Source organism: Parus major, chromosome 1 (genome assembly GCF_001522545.3).
Source record: "Parus major isolate Abel chromosome 1, Parus_major1.1, whole genome shotgun sequence".
Classification (NCBI taxonomy): Eukaryota; Metazoa; Chordata; class Aves; order Passeriformes; family Paridae; genus Parus; species Parus major.
The window spans coordinates 81,625,860-81,644,743 of NC_031768.1; the positions used below are offsets into that span (position 1 = coordinate 81,625,860).

Genomic DNA, 18,884 nt, shown 5'->3' on the forward strand with positions numbered 1-18,884 from the left:
TTTCAAAATGTATCACCAAACTTTATCTCATGAAAACATATTGTCCTGGTTATTTTATGTCCCAAACTATTGTGTATGGAATGCTAGTCCTCAGTTAATTTTGCCAGTGCAAAAATGGCCTATGCTTTCTTATGCTGTCAAGTGTTTAGTTCCTACACAGCTAATTTATTATCTTTCTTAAGCTAAGGACCAGGAATCTGAGCACAAAGACTAACGTAGACAAGGGAAAGAAACAAGTAGGAAAAGTATCTTTTATAGGTACAGTGCAAAACTGCTACAAGAACACTGAAAAGACCTTCCCTCACAGCTCTGCAGATTGTTGTGTCCTGAATTTTATGTGACTCCACAGCACTTTGCTTAATTTATTGTAGACTGCAGAACCTGGAATATTAATGTGCAGTTTGAGAGCCATATGGCCCTCTGAACTGGGCTGAATGTCCCTCCTAGCGATCAGCCTAACCACAATTCCTGAACACTCACAAGATTCGCATGACGCAGTTACCGATTTGCCTCTTTGCAACAGGTGTAAGTTCATCTGCTTTTCAGCTTCCTTCCTTGTGTATCATCATCCAATGACTATTTTTAAATAATCTTTGCAAAATAAAAACTCAACCTGAATTCTGGAAATTGCTTCTTCCTTTCAGCAATTTTATATAATAAATTAGACAATAGTAGCACTATCTTGGATGGGTGGAGATAAGAGCCTGTCAGCACTTTCTTTTCAAGTCCACTTTTGCAGGGACTTGTGATTCATCTACAACAATTTGATATGGGGAAAAAAAGAGGGCATGTGAAACCTCAGACCTGGAGGAAGAACCTTAAAAAAAAGGATGAATAAATAGTATTTCAAGCTATATCTGAAATAAATATTGTGGAAAGAGGGACACACAGAAAAAAAAGAGATACTTTGATTTTCACTAATGTCACTCCATTTTCACTTATATCCTCTCCATCTTAGCCTAAGCATGGCTTTATGTTGGCCCTTAAACCAATTTTGTTTACACAGTTCATTTAATTTCAGTGCTGTTTACACACAATAACTATTAATTCTCAATACTCCTCTGAGGCAGGTATTACCAACTTGATTTTCTAGAAAGAGATGCAAGGCACAATTTTCCTCAGGCCACAACAGGAATCTATGTGAGAGCCAGGAATAGAAATAAGGAGTTCCCATTCCCTGTCCTAAATCAAGGTCACAGAACCCTCTCTGGCACAGACTATTTTCTCAATGTTTTATGGAGGTGACTATCCTGCTATGGAGCTATGTTTTATACAGACTGGGATTTCCCTGGGATGTGTACAAAGTTCAAGTCATCTCACTGCCAGCTGACAATGCCTCTGATAAATAGGGTAAGGGCCAGGATTAACACAGTTTAACATACTGTTCACAGGGCACTGTTATAAGCCTTACAAGGTGGTAGGCAAGCATGCATTAGTCATTTAAAAGCCTTTTTATCTATGAAACCTTTACAGTCTCTGAATTTAAACTCCTCTCTTACTTGAAGCACCTATGGCTGGTAAAGGTTAGGTAGCTAAGATGGGAAGTATTTGAGGATGGAGCACCTCTCTGTGCTGGCCACAGGGTCTCTGATTTCAGCACAAGTTTTTCACAGTTTTGGGCTTGGACCTCTAATCCAGCATACCCGAGTATATTTCAGGTGGACTGTCACATGTGTGATGGTTGCAGGTCCAGACCCAAAACCAGCCTGACAGAGCTGTTATGGTTAGATTAAATCTGACCCATTGGTTACATTTTCCAAGATCAGAGTGGTGGATTCATGACTGAGACCTTATGCTACATCAGCCATGCTAAACCCCTCTGTTTCTCAGCATGACCCTTGGTTCTCAGGCTAAGTGACTCGAAGAGGCCCACATCCACATTGCTAATAAAGTAGCATCTTTAATAAATGAACCCAAGATGTGTTTCACACTCTCAAATATCACCAAAAGGCAAAGGGCAGGGGTGGGAGGTGTTTGAAGATAAAAAGGTTTGGCTGTAGGCTGCAAGTAATCTCCCCTGATGCAGTCTCATCCATATTCCCTCTTGGAAGAAGTTCCTGAAGTGAACAATTCTTCAAGCCACATCTACAAGCTGTCTTGAAAGAGCTTGGGATCATCATAAAATTCAGCCAAGGAAAAAATCTAGCAGTTTTTCAATATGGAATGTCAGGAATTGAGCACTTGAGCATAATCATTAGTCCTACTTTACTTAAAAATATAGGTGCATTCTAAGTATTTGCAGCTGGTCCAAGGCCTGAAGTTGTTAGGCCTGTTTCCATAGGGGATGAGCTCACATCCTGCAAATAAGTGATGTGTCTACACTCCTCAGGCAACTATGTGTTGGCACAGGCTCTTTAGCACATTAGACACATCTACAGAGCCTCCAGGTGGTTCACTGTGTGGCCTTTGGTGCTGGTAACACCATACAACTTTCTGAACATTCATATTTGGCATATTCCATCTTAATTACACTGAACAGCTGTCAGCATCTCCTAAAGGAAATCACCCCAAAATGATCTGTCAGGATTCTCAGAATCAAGGTTTCTGAAATGTCAGTTTAAGGAAAAATAAAAAGCTTTCCTGTTTACTGAGAGGCAGTATCCCAGAAAACCTGCTTTTCTGCCTTGGTGGGGGTCATTTAAGTAGCTAACGGGCACAATTCCTCATTGAGTTGGGGTGAAGATTTTTGCTTCCCAATGATATTCTCAGAACACTCAAGAGTCAAGTGACTCAAAAGAATAGCTGAAACTGCCTTAACACTTCATCAGATCATTCTGTGCCATCTCTCCTGGGATTAAAGATCATTAACTTCTACAGGGAGTCAGAGGAATTCCCATCAGTAATCTTTCTTCTCATTCAGGTTTCCATTACACTCAGAACAACCCCCAGCTGGCCTTTCTTGAAAAATCTTGTCCTTCATGTTTATTAATACTATAGAAAATGCTTAAAGGTAGAGGAATTACAATCAGAAAAGTGAAAGCAATAAATATATATGTTTTAATAATGAGGATATTTCTGACAGCTACACTGGAAACATAAAAGCTACTTTTCAAAGATCAGGAGAACTGTTCAGTGACAGTTTTCAGTTCTATTGCTATTATCACTTAAATATATTTATATAACACTTCTTTATCATCATTCTCTTCTATGACATCTCTTACAGCTAAGATGAATGTCTATATATATCCCTCTCTTAGTCAATAATTAGTTTGCAAAATCAAGCAGCTCATGTAGCTGAGCATCAAGTCATTTCTATTTGAAAGTACCTCATTTTATGTAATTATTATGTGCAATTTAAAGCAAAAATATATTAAAAAATGTGTCTGAGGAAACTCTGAACTTCTCCTTCAAAATGTTCAGTAACCCTTAGCTATGTTCCTCCTGCCCTATTTTTTTCCACAGGTAAACTTTATTGAAGTACTTATGAACCACAACAATCAGCTCTTCTTTATTGCTAGCTCAAAAAAGAAACCCATTTCCCACTGTGGCTATATGTTCAAAGGTACAGTACAGAAGGCATTCATGGTGTCCTTTAGCTCCAGGTAAAGTATAAGTAATTTGGAGTGGTAAATATCAGACTCCACTACTGCACTACCAGAAAATGTTCTTGTGATGACAGAACCATGACAATGAGATGGGGATGGAACCAGGTGATACTTTAAGGTCCCCTCCAACAGAAACCATGCTATGATTCTATGACAGCAAGCACTGTGAGCCATCCAGTGCAGAGCCCTGCTACTGATGACAGCTAAAAGAAGATATTCCGGCAAAATGTGGAATAAAAAGCCACTGAGTCAAAATTATGTAGGGATTGAGGATCTCACCTTCAACATAACTTTCTTTCAGCACATAAAGCTTTTAAAAACCAAATCAAGACACCTTAATTTTAAAAAAACCAAAACAACCAAAAAACAACAAAACACTTCTAGTTTTCTTAATTTAAACTGTCTCAGGAAATCTCCCAGCAGCCACCCATCTCTGTCACAGTGCACAGGGATCTTGTGGACAAGGCAGTGGCAGAAAAAGAGACACAGTATTCTCATATAAACACAAATACTTTTAACACCCGACCTTGATACTTTTCAAAATATACCTTGGCATTTCCCTCCCATATGTTGGCCAGTGCCAGTGGGTGACAGCTGGCAATTGAACTCGCTCCAAATAAGAGAAAATGCATTCCCTAACCAGTGCTCAAGTAACTCCTGGGTGATTGAGGGCATGGACCCAAAATTTCAGAAGATTCATGATACAACATTTTTACCCTTTACAATCTAGCCAGACCTCACCAGCTTCCTTTTCCACTTGCCTCCTCAGGACCCTTGCCCAGACCACTGCCTTCTCATCCTACCCCTAAGTTGCTGTCTCTGCATCATCTTTCCTCGTGCTTTTTTTCCACCTGCCCCCCTGAACCCTCCTGCTGCTGCCTCCTACCTCTCCTTAGGCTTCTGCCAGCCTGTGTCTCCTGTAATACCAATTTCTGCAGCACTCAAGCTGAGTTCAAGATCAGAAACTCAGGCTCATTTACAAAGTCACAGTCTACTCTTCTCTGATAGCAGAGTTCCTCTCAATGTTCCTCAGTGGTGGGGAACAAGAAGTTCTGAAGAGTAGGATCCACTTTATACATTTTTTAACGCTGGGAGGAGTTCCTTATAGGGTTCCAAGGCCTCATAAACTGCTACTGGTACTCAGAAGATCTCACACTGTTGGCCTTTAAGTAAAATGTGTAGCTCCTATTTTCCCACAGTTATTGATGATGGGTGGGAACTGCTGGAGAGTTTTAACTTCTTCTTCAGCCAGAAGTGCTAAAGTGCAAGGGGCTAGTGAATACCTGACAGAAATAAAAAGATACAGCCAGCTAAATTTGCTTGGGCTTACACCCCATGTCCAGCTTGCATAAATGTAATGCCAGAGAAGAAAACTCTCCCTGCCTTGAGCATTGTGCACTAATGCACAAATCCTCTGTGACTCAAGCGATCATACTCAGAGCCTCTTGCCAATGGCAATGCTGCATGTCTTCTGCAGCTCCTTCTATTGCTGAGCACTTTTATTTAAACGCCACAGTAGCCTAACAAGAATAATATGTGGAAGTAGGTTTCTCAGGGCCCCTGTCAATGCTATGCATAGCAAGTGGCAGCAATGTTCCAGCTGACTTACTCTGCTGATTGTCCATGAATAGGCAGCAAACTCTTTCAGAGGGCTCTGAAATATAGCAGGATACCTACACAATATACCAGTCTCTACAGATGGATTACAGAAGTAAGTATGACCATGGTTATATTGTATTTTTACATGTCTCCAGTTCTGGCCCCCCCCAAAAATCAGAAATTAAATATGTCAATGGAGTCAGGTTAGGTATACATCAGCAAGCAGCACTAATGGATCCACAGAATGAAGAGCTGGTAAGAAGGGCTCAATCACAGCATCACACCTGTGTTTTGGGTTTTCCTTTGAAATAGTGTTAATCTGCTTTTATAAGCAGAATACATGTAAGATTTTGCAGAATACTTGGTGTCTTTCTGGAATGAATCCTTCTGCTTAGTTTCAACAAAAAGGCATCCTGTTTCCACACACCAAGCCTACTCTGTAAGGCAAAAAAAAACAGGATACATGAGCAAGGCTGGGAAATTAATGTCAAAAAATCATTTGGAATTTGAATGAGTGTTCTATCTAGTTGCATCCATTGCACTTGAGTTCATGGGGTTACTTCAAGAAGCTAAAGCATGCAAGGCCTTGAGCAGGTCTGCTGTGTATCATACCTAGTTGGAGAAGTACTTTCCTGTCATCTCAAACGGCTGCTCCTTACAATAGCCAGGTCTAGATTATGACAATAGAGACAATATTCTCAATTAAGAACTAAGCAACATACCAAAGTTCTTTCAAGAGACTAATAATAGTAGAGGAAACTACTAGTTTTCTAATAGCTTGATAATGATAAAAATAATAAATACAAATGTTGAGATATTCAGTAATACCACTTGCTGTTTGTTTTAATAATGAAATTTGTATTCCAATAATTTTTCAAAACATAGAAGTTTTGGCAGTTGAAGAAACAAGTGGGTTTACTTGCGTCCTAACCCCGGATAGTGGAATATGTAACTATTCAGCTGTTTCAGCTGAAACTGAGAAATAGTAGGAAAAAACCTTAGCAAAACCAGTTATTTTGCTGAAGGACTGGTTGTGATAAATGTGCTAGGAGGAAAGAAAGGAGACAGGGATGAGAAGTAAGTATATGTTATCCCTTTAAAAAAGAAATTAAATTATGCTAGGACAGATATAAAAATAAACCTAAATCAAAAGGAAAGTAGGATTAATCAAAATAGCTGGTCAAGGTCAACAAACAGAAAAGTCAATGAAATCTCCTCAATATCTATTTTCAATATATAGAAGTAAAATTAAGTATGGCAGAATAACACTTCCATCTGAGAGTCAGAACTGTGGCTGAAATATAATTTAAGAAACATGTCAGTCAACCTGAAATCCCTTCCCAGCACTCTTAATAAGAGCAAAATGAACAGGATATTAAGAGCCAGGAGATATTCAGTTTGCAGACTCTTCTGCAATACTGAACAAACAATTCAGCAAAGTGAGTAAGCACACACTGACATTTTAACATGCATTTAAGTTTCAGCATCTTCAGTGAGAATCTGGCATCTGCCTGTGCACTCCTCTCAATGGAGATCCATGAACACACGAGCCTTCCTTCAGTCTCTGGACCTGAATCTGTCCAGTAGCTGTGGAGCTTCTCATGGACTCAGGGGAGAGACAGTCATGTGCCAACCCTGCAGAATTATGAACAAGACAGTTCTGCACAGCACCTCCTGGTATCTGAGGGCCGTATTTTACAACCTCATTATCTTCCTTCTGCTTCAGCTCTGTACTGCTGTGATGGGAATATGGGTCCTTCCCTACTAGAAACTGACAAAGTGTTCAAATGTGTTAAAATGCAATTGTGGCAGTTCAGGTAGACATTGACTCGTCTTTCAAATTAAGCTGTTCTGAATTCTTTGCGGTTTCAAAGTCAAGGATCACAAAACTGGACAGCATTGAAAGGAAAGGTCCAGGACAAGTACAACTATCAAAATCTGGGAAATGAACCTGACAAGCAAAGCTTCCCACAGACACAGTGAGAGATCCTCCACTGACCTTCTTTGCAACATATGGTGTGGTAAGATGTGCACCCTCGTCCTGCCCCACCACACTAATTCCCCATCACCACCTGCTAGGAATGAGATGACTGTAAAACTATTGCATGGGAAATCAATAAAAATGGGTGTGACAGTTCTGAGATGGTGCATTTCTCTCACTTCTCTGACCATAGGAAAGAGAAGTCTGTATATAACACAAAAGTAAAAACTGTAAATCAAGAGTGTAAGCAATACTGCAACTTGCTCTCTCCTTTTGAAATGAGTCAGTTAATAACATTTTAGCACTTGGAAATATTTGCCTGTGCTTTGAACTCCTCTGTTGTCTATTGCACTACCTAAATTTTATATTCTGAGGACCTATTTTCTCCTCTGTCACCCAGAACATAAAGTGTCATTTCAGGATATTACACTCTTTCCTGAGTTCAAGAACCACGTGATTATGGAAGTCATAATATTATGAGCATGCTTAGATCCGTGACTTCGTGCCATATGACTAAAACATCTCCTAAAAAGAAACAGTCTTACTTCTTATTCACACTTCTTTGGTTGTTAACAATGGATCTGCACCCATAAATCTTGAAATATAATCCTACGTGTCCAGAGCAAAAAGTCATGAATTCATATATGGGCTGCAGAACAAACAAAAATGAGAAAAAGGTATTTGAAGTGAGGTGATTTCTGTACATTAACCACTGTAACTCACGCATGCTTGATGGTAATATCAAAGGGTACTAATCAGACATGTGTTGAACCAGCCCAAGGTACATAAGTTCACTTCTGCTCCTTCTCATCTCCCAGAAAAAAAAATCACTATCCCACACATGCACTTCTCATTTGAGAAGTAGTTCACACAACCACCACAAGAAGATAAAACATTGACTGTGACTAATGTAATGAGCCTGAAGCACTAAAGAAAGATGAGGAAAAAAAAGTTTGAAATTTATGATTTTTATTCTCTTGCTTCCTCCTAACAGGATCTGAAAATCTTGAAAGAACTTCAGTGCATCAAAGAATATCCTTTGAAAATCATGCTTACAGGCAGGAATACAAATTGGACACTAGTCCCTAGGCCACTGGCCTACCTTTGTAGAAGGGTGGCTTGCATTTAATTTCCCCTGACTAACAATTCACCTTCATTAATTAGAAATTAACATTGGAAAACAAGAGGATTAAGGGTTTGAGAGTTAAAGTAAAAAAAATTAAAAATAAAATAAAATAATAATTTTCTCATAAAAAAATGCAAATTAAAAAAGCTTCTGATCTGACAAATTCTTAATGTTATTTGTATCACTAGTGGCATCATGACACAGCAATTAAATTATAACCCTTTCACTAATAGAACGTATTTTTGCCTATTTAAAAGAAACTTTAATTCAAGAAAGTCTCAAGTAACCAGACATATAGGCAGGCCATAGTTGGAGGAAAAGCACAAGGTACATGAATAATTTATGTTTGACTATAACCAAGTTTGTGTTAGGGTATGATATGAAGCAATACATGAGCTGTCATTAACTTCTAGCTGATATATGTTTAGGCAGCATTGGGTCATCTATAACCTATTCCATAAAGTCTTTTCATTTTATTTAGGCTACTCTGTCACACGGGAACCCACAAAGCATACTGTGTTCCTTAGTTTGAGGACTATATAACTGAAATTTTATTTTTGCAGCTTAGCTATTTTTGAGGATTAGTAAAGTTCAAGTACGAAGTTAATGATTTAAAGTAATTACTGACACTACTTTTTTTTTAATATGTAACTGCTCATTTCCTATTTAGACATAGAGGAACAGTTTTAATATCATCCAGTATTTAAGGATAGCAAGGAAAAGGAATGGGACAAAATAGATAACACCCCCCCCCTTCCAAAATCATTATGATTGACCCAGTGATCCAAGAACAAAACTTTTTCCCCAAAGATGGTAAGTTTTAAAAACATGCTATCAGTTCAAAATTATTTCAGTAAAATAACAAACATCACTTATACGCAAACATCAAGCCAGGATGTATGTGAGGGAAAATATAGTCCAATCCAACACCATTGTTAAAAAAAAAATTGGGATGGGGATGCATTACACAGCCAGGAAAAAACTTCTCTGGCTAACTGCGCCACCTTATGATTTAAATTTAAATGGAAAATTAAATGATTGTCCAGTCGGTAGAAGAAAACACTTACTTAAAGATATTCCTCTAGACCTAAAAATGGGATCAGGAGCTTACTTTATTCCTTCTTACAGAGAAGTGCAGCGTTGTATACTTCAGTATTGCTCTTCTGGTTAAAAACCATGTCAGCAATATAAATGGAAAAAAATACATTCAGTCTTGCTGGATTGTGTTTTTGTAATAACAGGATACACATCCAGATCAATAAAGCCAGGCAAATAGCAGAGTAGTGGTTTAGCAATCTTAGCACTGTTAGCTAAGTATACAATCAACTCTAAAACAAATGCTTCATAATCCGAAATTCTCCTGTGTAAATCTCTACTCCTATAACCCTGGGAAATAAGAAAGCTTTACTTCTGATTTTTTTTTCTCTAACGTTTAAATCATGCCGGCTGTAAGCCCTAATTTATAGCCAACGGATCGCAATTTGCACTGAAATCTCTAGTCAGACACGAAATTAAAAAGCACAGATATTCAAAGGAGTTACAGCATGCATTTAAATACATTAACCACATCCTACCTTGCATCCAAACATCAACGATAAAGTGTTGTTGGTGCATGCAACTTTGCAGTGGCAAATCATTGGTGTAAAGCAGTCAGGATTTTTAACAATAGGGCACATTCCTTTAGTGCTGCAGTAGTGGCAGCCTACTGAAGGCTGAAAACAAGTAGCTAACACAGCACATGGAGTGGCAACATATGCTGCTCAACAGCTAGCTTTCCTCTTGCCGGTCAGAAGCAGCCTGCTTGAATCTCTACCTGGGTCCCATTCAGCCATCCCCTTCTTTGTTGGTGAATCAACGACGCAACAATGATCACAGATCTCAGGATTTCCCTTCCTCTGGGAAATTAGTTTTTACATCGGGGGAAAAAAAAAAAAAGGGGGGGGGGGGAAAAAGGGAAAAAAGAGAGAGAAATGGAAATGAGGGGAACTAGCAGGTGTGGCAGTATTAGCATGTAAAAGGATGTAAACGCCTACTCATAACAATCACATAAGATTGTCATGCTAGCTGAAGTGGGCTGAAATTATTCCATCGGAAGAAAAATACTGCAGCTCCTGATTTGGTAAAAAGCCAGTGAGTTGCTGCAATACATAGTCATAGTGTGGAGAGAAGAGGAAAAAAAATGACTTATCTAAGAAGCCAGGATCCTCAGCCTTTATCAATATGCATTCCAGTAAGGATTCCCTTCCCAGCGCCTCCCCGTGAAAAAGAATCAAATCAGTTGCAACTCCAGAGAAGCGATGACCTTTGCTTTCCCCAAATAGACGAATCTCAGCAGGAAACAAACTGTACTCAGTGCTGAAAATCACAGATGCTGGGAGTTTGTAATAAGAGAAATACAAGCAACATTTATCCAATCCTGGCTTGCCACATGGGAGCTTTCTCCAGGCACAAATTTACAAATAGACAGGTTGAAGGATTGCAGGAGACACTGAATAAAGATATGAAATAACACAGAAAATGCACCAGCATGAAGCTAAAAAGTCAAGCCTTCTTAAACTCTGCTTTGGAAGCAACTAACTACTGACTCCAGCTAGTACTGCTATCCTGCAACCTGCAAACATCTTGCTGTAAAGCAGAAAAGCAATAATTAAAGAAGTTTGGGAGCATAATGCTGGTTTGGATTCTGTTACAGCTGTCGCTGCTCCTTCAGTTAAAGCAACACTAGCTGAAAATGCATAATAAAGCACTTGGATGAGCAAACCACTAGCTGTGCTTTTTAAGAGGATTACTTATATCAAAAGTTGGATTAATGTATCCTCCAGGTTTAGGTTTGGTCATGGCAGACACAAATACAAAATGAAAAGGCCATGATACGGAAAGTGATGTCCTTAATGATTTCACAGCTGATAGCAAGTAAACCAAGCAGTTGTTTCACAGTGCCCTGACCCTGCTTTTCTGTGACTCACTAAGCTCTGCCCATCAAATTAGAAACTCTTTCTAAAGAAATGAGAGCAGCTTGTCTCCCTGGCAATCACAAGTGAGTTCTTAAGTCACAACTGAAACACTTTTCTGTAATAAACCCAAAGTAGAAATTTGTTATACAACAGAGCAGAGAAAATGGCAAATGGAGGTCCCAGTGTGAAGCCAGATCAAGCAGTACAGAGGATGAACAGCACAGGATTATTTTAAAAAGATGTCTGAGAAGGCAGACCCTAACTTAGGCAACCTCTTCTACTCAGATTTTGTCTTAATATAAAGTATAGATACACGTGTGTGTTGCATGTATGCATGTATCTATAAGTAGAATTTCTTCAGTATAATTTAACTGTGCTTTGCAAAGTTCAAAACCATAAAAGAACCAATTTCTTAGACATCTTTGTTCCTACTCTTGCAACATACAATAACTTTATTTTTATTCAATTTCAGTGTGCAGTTAAATTTCAGCTTGGAATAATGTTTTCTGATTATTGTTTCTCACTCTCTATTTTTTGCATTTAGCACTTGCAAGAGCCCAGGCTCAGTAAAATTGCAGCAGTTTCTAGATGGAAGTGGCAGATAGAGCTACTCCACAGTCAGAGTTACAACCATTTCTGAAGATTTCTTTTTTGCAAATAACAAGCTCTTACTATCCATTGTCCTCAATTCACTCAGCTCACACTTTTCTCCCGACCAGCCTGGACATGAGCCCATGTGCCATGGGAGTTCACTGCATGGATGCCCTTCAGTCAGCTGTTCAATAAACTGAGTTTGTGTGACCCATGAGCCCAAAGTGACATCGCAGCAGCACTTCTCTGGAACAGTGACTGAGACTGTTTAGAAAAGTACTGTGGTGACAAACAGCAGCTGTAACATCACTGAATCTTTGATCTGTTTATTCCTTGCTTGCCTGTCTTGTTATTAAGCTATATATTATACAGATTTTTCTTTCAAGCACTGTCTCTCGCATAACCAGCACTGGTGTAAATATAGAAAAGCGTAGTTTCCATGACAATACATTCCATAGTTACAGCCAGCAGCCACTATCATTAAAACATGAATCACAGTGCTACCTTAAGGTGTGAGCACACTACATCATTGGCCTTAGAAGCATTAATTTGGGATGGGGGTGGCATGGCAATATTTTTAGGAGACACTACTATAAAATGCCAGAAAACTGTGCTATTAAACTATTTTGGCCCTTCTAATAGCCACCCATCTTAGAGATTTCAGTGATCAGTAATTCCCAATCTGTACTAATCATTAGCATTTCTAAGAGAAGAATGCATCACATCTGTACTTTTCAATGTTTTAAACACGATGTCCTGATTGAAAACTCAACTCAATCACACGAATGTGATTTCTGATTAATATGCATATGGCCTAATTTAAATCACCTGCATTTATTTCCAAATTCCAATTTCAAAGACGGAAAAGACAACCATTCAGTTAGCCTCTTGGACCACTTGGATCTTACTGCATTCAGCTGGCTCACGCTTTCAAAAGGGAGGACATATCTGTTCATTAAAATTCCCACTTCTTTCCCAGCTCCTGCCACTATTGCAGATTTTCAACCAGAACAGGTTTCACCTGTAATTTCATTTCAGTGTTAAGCTGCACCAAACAGCAACCACCCAAGTATTTTGCAAGGCACGAAATTCATCCCTTCACACTTCAGCTAATCGTTGCTTTCAAGTGAAAAACAGTTACCTGACACACAGTCATTTGGGAAAATCTCAGAAAAGGAAGATTTATTCCAGTGACAGATTTGAATAATAATTCATGTCGCAATTGGCCAACACATTTATTTCCATTAAGTGACAATCACACATAGAAAAATGCCATAAGAAAGCATTTGTTCAGAGTTCCTTCTCCATCTTTTTTTTTTTTTTACAACAGTACTCATCACATACACAAGTATACTGCCACTTACCAGGAAAGGCATTTAAATCACAGTCATACTGCAGGAGCAATGATTCTTGGAAATCTATGCCCACATTTTTGTGCCAATGGGATATGCAGAAGAAGACAAATTGGGGGTGTTACTTCATGAAGAGTCTACAGATCAGTTTTTTGAGCTCTCCAGCCTTCTTTGGGCTTGAATGCATTGATCCAGCCACTTGCTCACAGCCACAGCCTGATAAGGCCTCTCCTGCTCTACCAGTCCCTTTGGAAGCTGCCAACCTCTAAGCTCCAGGTTCTCCAAAGATGTCTGTCTGCCTTTCACATTACATTTTTTTGTGGAAATGGATGAATTAACTTGAAGCAACTGAGTTGCATTTCAGGAAGTATTATGAGCACGTTTGCATGGTATTTCCTCACTTAATGTGTATATATCTCCTCCTGTACTGGAGCTATTTCAAAATAGCAATGCTTAGCTTTGCACTTAACATACCATGTGAGAAACAAGAAGATCAATGTAAAAAAAATTAAAAATAAATAAATATAAAAAAAATAATACCTGGAGAGTCACAAAGAATTTTTAGGTGAATTTTAACCTTTGACTATCTTAAGATGCTTAAATTTAGGATTTCTTAATTCTCTGCTGTTTCTGTTGAGAAGATTGCTTAAGTTTTGGTACTGTGGTATAGATTTATGCATTTCCCCTTCCCTGCTTTCACTGCTCCACTTTTTGTTCCATTTCTATACCATTAAAAATTCCACTAACCCTTATGACATCCATTAGATATCAGATCATGATGATCTATAAACCCTTGGCCAAGGTATATGATTATTAACTTGCTTCTAATCTTATGTTAGAATTCAAAGCCATCTTCTTTGCTGCTGTTCTCTGAAGTCCCTGAATACTAATCAAGCCTTTTAAAAACTAAACCTGGCTCTGACAGTGATTAAAGAGAAGTTGTCTTCTCAAAGAATCAGATAAAAGAAGAGGCAAAAAGGCTTGTTGCACCACAGGCAGCACATACAAAGGGAACCAGAGAACATAAATATAAAACAAACCTGAAAGATCCCCCATCAAAACAGAAATGATTGCACACAACTGTCTCACATGTTCCTTAAGAACAAAACAGTCTCACACCTCTAATATAAACCAAAGTTTTTGCTGCTGTTCTGTCTTTGGAGAGGCTCCACTTAGGGTGTTTCAAGGATGAAAACTATGAGCTATGTATACACTTTCTGTGAGCTGGTCATTTTGGGGTACACAATGGGACGTCAAGCCTTCATTTTGCTGATTTTTGTCTATTGGTGAGTATCAGAAGCCTGGGTTTATATCTCCCTTTGGAACAGTAATCATAGAATGGTTTGGGTTGGAAGCAACTTTTAAAGGCCATGAAGTTCAACTCTCCTTCAACAAGCAGAGATGTTTTCAACTAGATCAAGTTGCTCAAAGCCCTGTCCAACCTGGCCCTGGATGTTTCCAAGGATGGGACATCCACTGCCGCTCTGGGTAACCTGTGCATGTGTTTTACCACCCTCACTGAGAAAAAAAATTCCTTATATATAGTCTAAATATAGTCTCCTTCAGTTTCAAACCATTACCCCTTGTTCTATCTCAACAGGACCAGGGAAGATTTCTGTTCCCATATTTGATACAGGTCTCTTTAAGTAAAGAAAGTATGAAAAGCAGCAGTAAGGTCTCCACAGAGCCTTCTCTTCTCCAGGCTGGACTATCCAAACTCTCAGCCTTTCCTTATAGGAGACATATCCCAGCCCTCTGATAACTTTTGTGCTTGCTCCAATGGGCCCATGTCTTTCCTTGACTGGGAATCCTGGAGCTGGATGCAGAACTCCACTATGGGGGAGTCTCACCAATGTGGAGTAGCTGGGGGGAATCACCCAACCTCAACCTGCCGGTCACACTTCCCTTGATGCAGCCCAGAACATGGTCCCACCTTCTGGACTGTGAGCACGTATCATTGAAGTCTGCCCAGGAAAGACCCCACAGTCACCAGATAACAGCTCAAAAGCTGCTAATTTGTGATCTTTCTACACCTCATGCAAAACTGTTTAAGCTGGCTCCAAAGACTGAACTTTCATACAGACTTTTAGAAATAGGGATAGGGCAATGCTTTTTTGCATGTCCAAAGGCTCAAGGAGCAGATAAAGTCTGGGCTAGTCCTGCCATGAGGAGGAGATGAATAGGGCCACTGGGGTGGAGATGGAACAGAGAGCTCCAGGGACAGCTGTGTAGAGACAGATTTGCCACTTCTGTGACATGTCATTGGGACTGCTGGGACCCACCTCTTCCACTGCCATGAGCAGCAGCTGCTCCATCTCACACAGTGGCTTGTTTTTTGACTTTTCACAAATCACTGCATGGAGATGGGGATGAATTGCCAGTTGGCCCCTGTCAACAGCAGACCCTGCTGGTTCACTTCACCTAGAGATGACAGGGACATAGAGATAGAAAGTTCTCCTCAAGCACTTTTCAATGTGAGCATGGAGGCAGAGAGAAGACAGAGGATAGAGTGGATGCTCTGGAAAAAACCTATGCATCAAGAATTCAGATATGGTAGGCAGCTTGGAAAACACATGACTCAATCTCCCCACCTGAAGATGGAATTAATGCCTTCCAATTCAATGCCCACATCTCTAAGTATGCTGTCCTATAACAGTGATTTTTTAAGTTGTTAGGAATACTCTTACAAAAAGTACTCATGTTCACAAGTGTTTACACATTCTAAAGTGCCACATTCCCAGCACAGTTCTACATTTGTAACTAGTGAAAAACTGTCTGAATTATTTATGAAAATAATTTTGATCTGTTAAATCATTTACAAAGTCACCAGCTGCATATAATTTTTTAAGTAACTTCTACAGCCAGGTATAAAATTAAAACAAAAATATGAGAGAGGGGAGAAAAAATACTCTAATTAAATATTAGCTTGAAAGAAAAAAGCAAGCATATTGCTGCCAGTCCTCAACAGATACTAAACAGCTCCACTTACCTGAAGATTCCTATTTATATCTTGTATTAGCATTTTTAAGGTTTTCTGTGACAAATTAAAGAGAAATAAAGGCCTGATCCTGCTGGCACAGAGTGGAAACATGCACAAATATTTAGAAAATAGATGCCTTACTTTAATGTCACTATCTAGACCTACTGATTCCTTCAAGTGTTTATCTTGTAATACACATGCATCTAAAAGACCTTGAAATGATCAGTTTTGCCCCCACAAGCTAGAACTCACCAAGGACTAAGAGCTGCAGTACTTACCCAGGCAGCTGGGACAAAAGAGGGGTTAGCCTACTAAGAATTTTGTGTTGATATCCTGTTGCTAGCACTAAACTGGCCAGCTCTGCTTGTCAATGTGTAGTGAAGTTATTGCACCACACACACCTTTGCTTTGAGTGGAGGCATCAGCCTGGCCACAGTCCTCTCCTTGTGGCCACCAGCTCTGCACACACGTCCTGTGCGGGCCTCTCTCGTAAGTAAGTAAGAAGCAATAGGAGTTGGTAGGAATTTTCTATTTGTTTTCCTGCCTCCCCCTGAATCCATTCTACTTCCATACCATCCATTGATGAGAAGATTTTCTGGCCTTCCAATTCTATCTTTTTCTGTTTTTTCTGAATCTTGGCCCTGATATCTTTACCAGCTTTCTCAAAATGTTGCAATGGAAGGAACAGTTATCTTCTATTCATCGTCTCCATGTCACTTGTGACTTTATAAATGAGTTGTGCATCCTCTCTAAATGGTCTCTTTTCCATTATGAAAAGTTGTAGCTTAATAGATCTCAGTCATTCCTGCAAAAACAGCTTGTATATATCTGAAGATTTTCACTGATTATCCCAGCTTGTTCTACTTCATTCTTTCAAACTTCACCATAGCTCATACTATAAAACCCCTAATGTCCTTGGTGTTTACCTCTAAAATCTCCTCATCCCTCTCAAAGTGTGCATCCAAAAGGTGACACTGCCTGGCAGAATAATCCCTTCCATCTCTCACTTACAGTAATTCTTTAAATATAGTCCAAGTTTTTTACACTAGCTTTGCAACAGCCTTTTATTTTTTACTGAGACTCACTCTGGGATTCATTTCTACACCATTCCACCTTTCCCTGCTTCCTGGCTGATCAATACACATTTGGTATTTGTGCAATTGGATATCCCTTACTACATGCAACACTTAATATTTGTACTTCATGCTATTGCTTTCAGGTCATTTATTTATGTTGAGCTTTACACATGCCATTCCTCTGACAATTGCTCAGGGTATGGACTTCAATAAAAAAGCACTTGGAAGCAATTCTTCCTGGGACTTAGACTAGCTGGAGCACAGAGTGTTACATTGCAAAAAAAGAGCTGGAAAGAGGAAATCCACTTTCAAGAAATGTATCTCTGGTTTCTGAGGAGTTACATACACTACTTAGACCTCACTGCCTTTTGATCACACAGAATTAAAATGTTGGTGATCATTAATGGCCCTCATAGATGGGAAGTTGACAGGAACTATACCCAGCTGATGGCAAGTAAAGAATCTATCTTCTAAGAGTCATGTGCGAAGTCCTTTCATGATCTAAATAAAAGTTAGGAGGCAGAAAAAAAAAAATGCAAATTCAAAACCAAATTAATAGCCCCCCAAAAAACCCCACAAGTAAAAAAAAACATTACTATTACCTTGACCATTTCCTGGGAGTATTTTGTAAGACCCTGGATTAATTTTCAAATGTGGTTCCCATAACTGTCTTTTAGTGGAAAACCAGTGTCTCTATGACCATCCCTTGTACTGAGACTTTCAGACTGCTGCTGGCAGCCTCAGAGAGGAACCACCAGAACCCAGCCTTTATTTCTTGTGTCATATGGTACTACTATTTAGAGAGAAATAATAAGCATAAAGGAAAAGTGCTTGATGAAAGCAGAAATAAAAATAAAACCGATGATACATCAGAATTCATTAGAAGGTCAGATTATTTGTCAATTTGGAGAAGTGAATTTTCCACATTACTGGCATTTTGAAAGAAAATCTGTTATCCTGATTGATGTAAAATAAATAAATAAAATAAATAAATAAATAAATAAATAAATAAACAGGCCTAAATCTAATGTTCTAAAAGTCTTACATTACTTGCCCCTTATTATTGTATTCAAGCTTTGCTCTAGCTAAGGGTGCAGGCACCCTGGCTGGGAAAAGCAGACACACATTTCATGCTGGAGTTGAACCCAGGCTGTCACCACATGTGCTAGAAGCAGGAGAACACCTTTGGGTTCCTCTGAGAGATTTTCCTCAGAAATTCTCCCTGACATATAGAGAAGGAAGTTTTGATTACCAGATGTTTGAATTTTTATTTTTTTTTTTCACATTTTTTTTCTATGTATAAATGTATCCATCTTCCCAGTTGCCATTAAAAGTGAGCATTTTCTCAGCAGTCAGGAAGATTGTCAGTGATTTCTTTCAGACTCTTGTAACAGGAAATTCTGTTCTCATTTCTGGCAAATGCCACTATCCTCACAGCTTTTAGCATTTAATGGTTTTTCAGCTATGGAATTCTTATTCTGTGAAAAAAACCCAATGCAAATCCAAGAAAAACTCACAAATAAGAAATGCAATTGTGGTCACAGCTAAATTCTATATCAAGTTTTCCATCAAAATTGTGGCAAAAACATCTGTATGACAACATCTACTTTGGCTCTCTGTTTGCTGGCATTTCTAACCTCACCATGCTAAGGACAGATCTTGCCTTTGGACACAGTGGAT

At 39.0% G+C, this 18,884-nt stretch overlaps 1 protein-coding gene across 13 annotated transcripts in view; it reads right to left on the reverse strand.

Moving 5' to 3' along the window:
• Positions 1–18,884, reverse strand: part of DLG2 (discs large MAGUK scaffold protein 2) — a 986,158-nt gene that overhangs the window by 608,683 nt on the left and 358,591 nt on the right. The window contains exon 1 of one of the 13 annotated variants that reach the window (XM_019005936.2): positions 9,826–10,588. The exons of 10 other annotated variants lie outside the window; for them this stretch is intronic. In XM_019005936.2, the coding sequence (XP_018861481.1) occupies positions 9,826–9,927 (102 nt within the window). In that variant the 5' untranslated portion in view covers positions 9,928–10,588. Of the gene's footprint in view, positions 1–9,825; positions 10,589–18,884 lie in introns of those variants that run through there. 2 more of the 13 variants (XM_019005946.2, XM_033516402.1) reach the window with 2 other exon arrangements.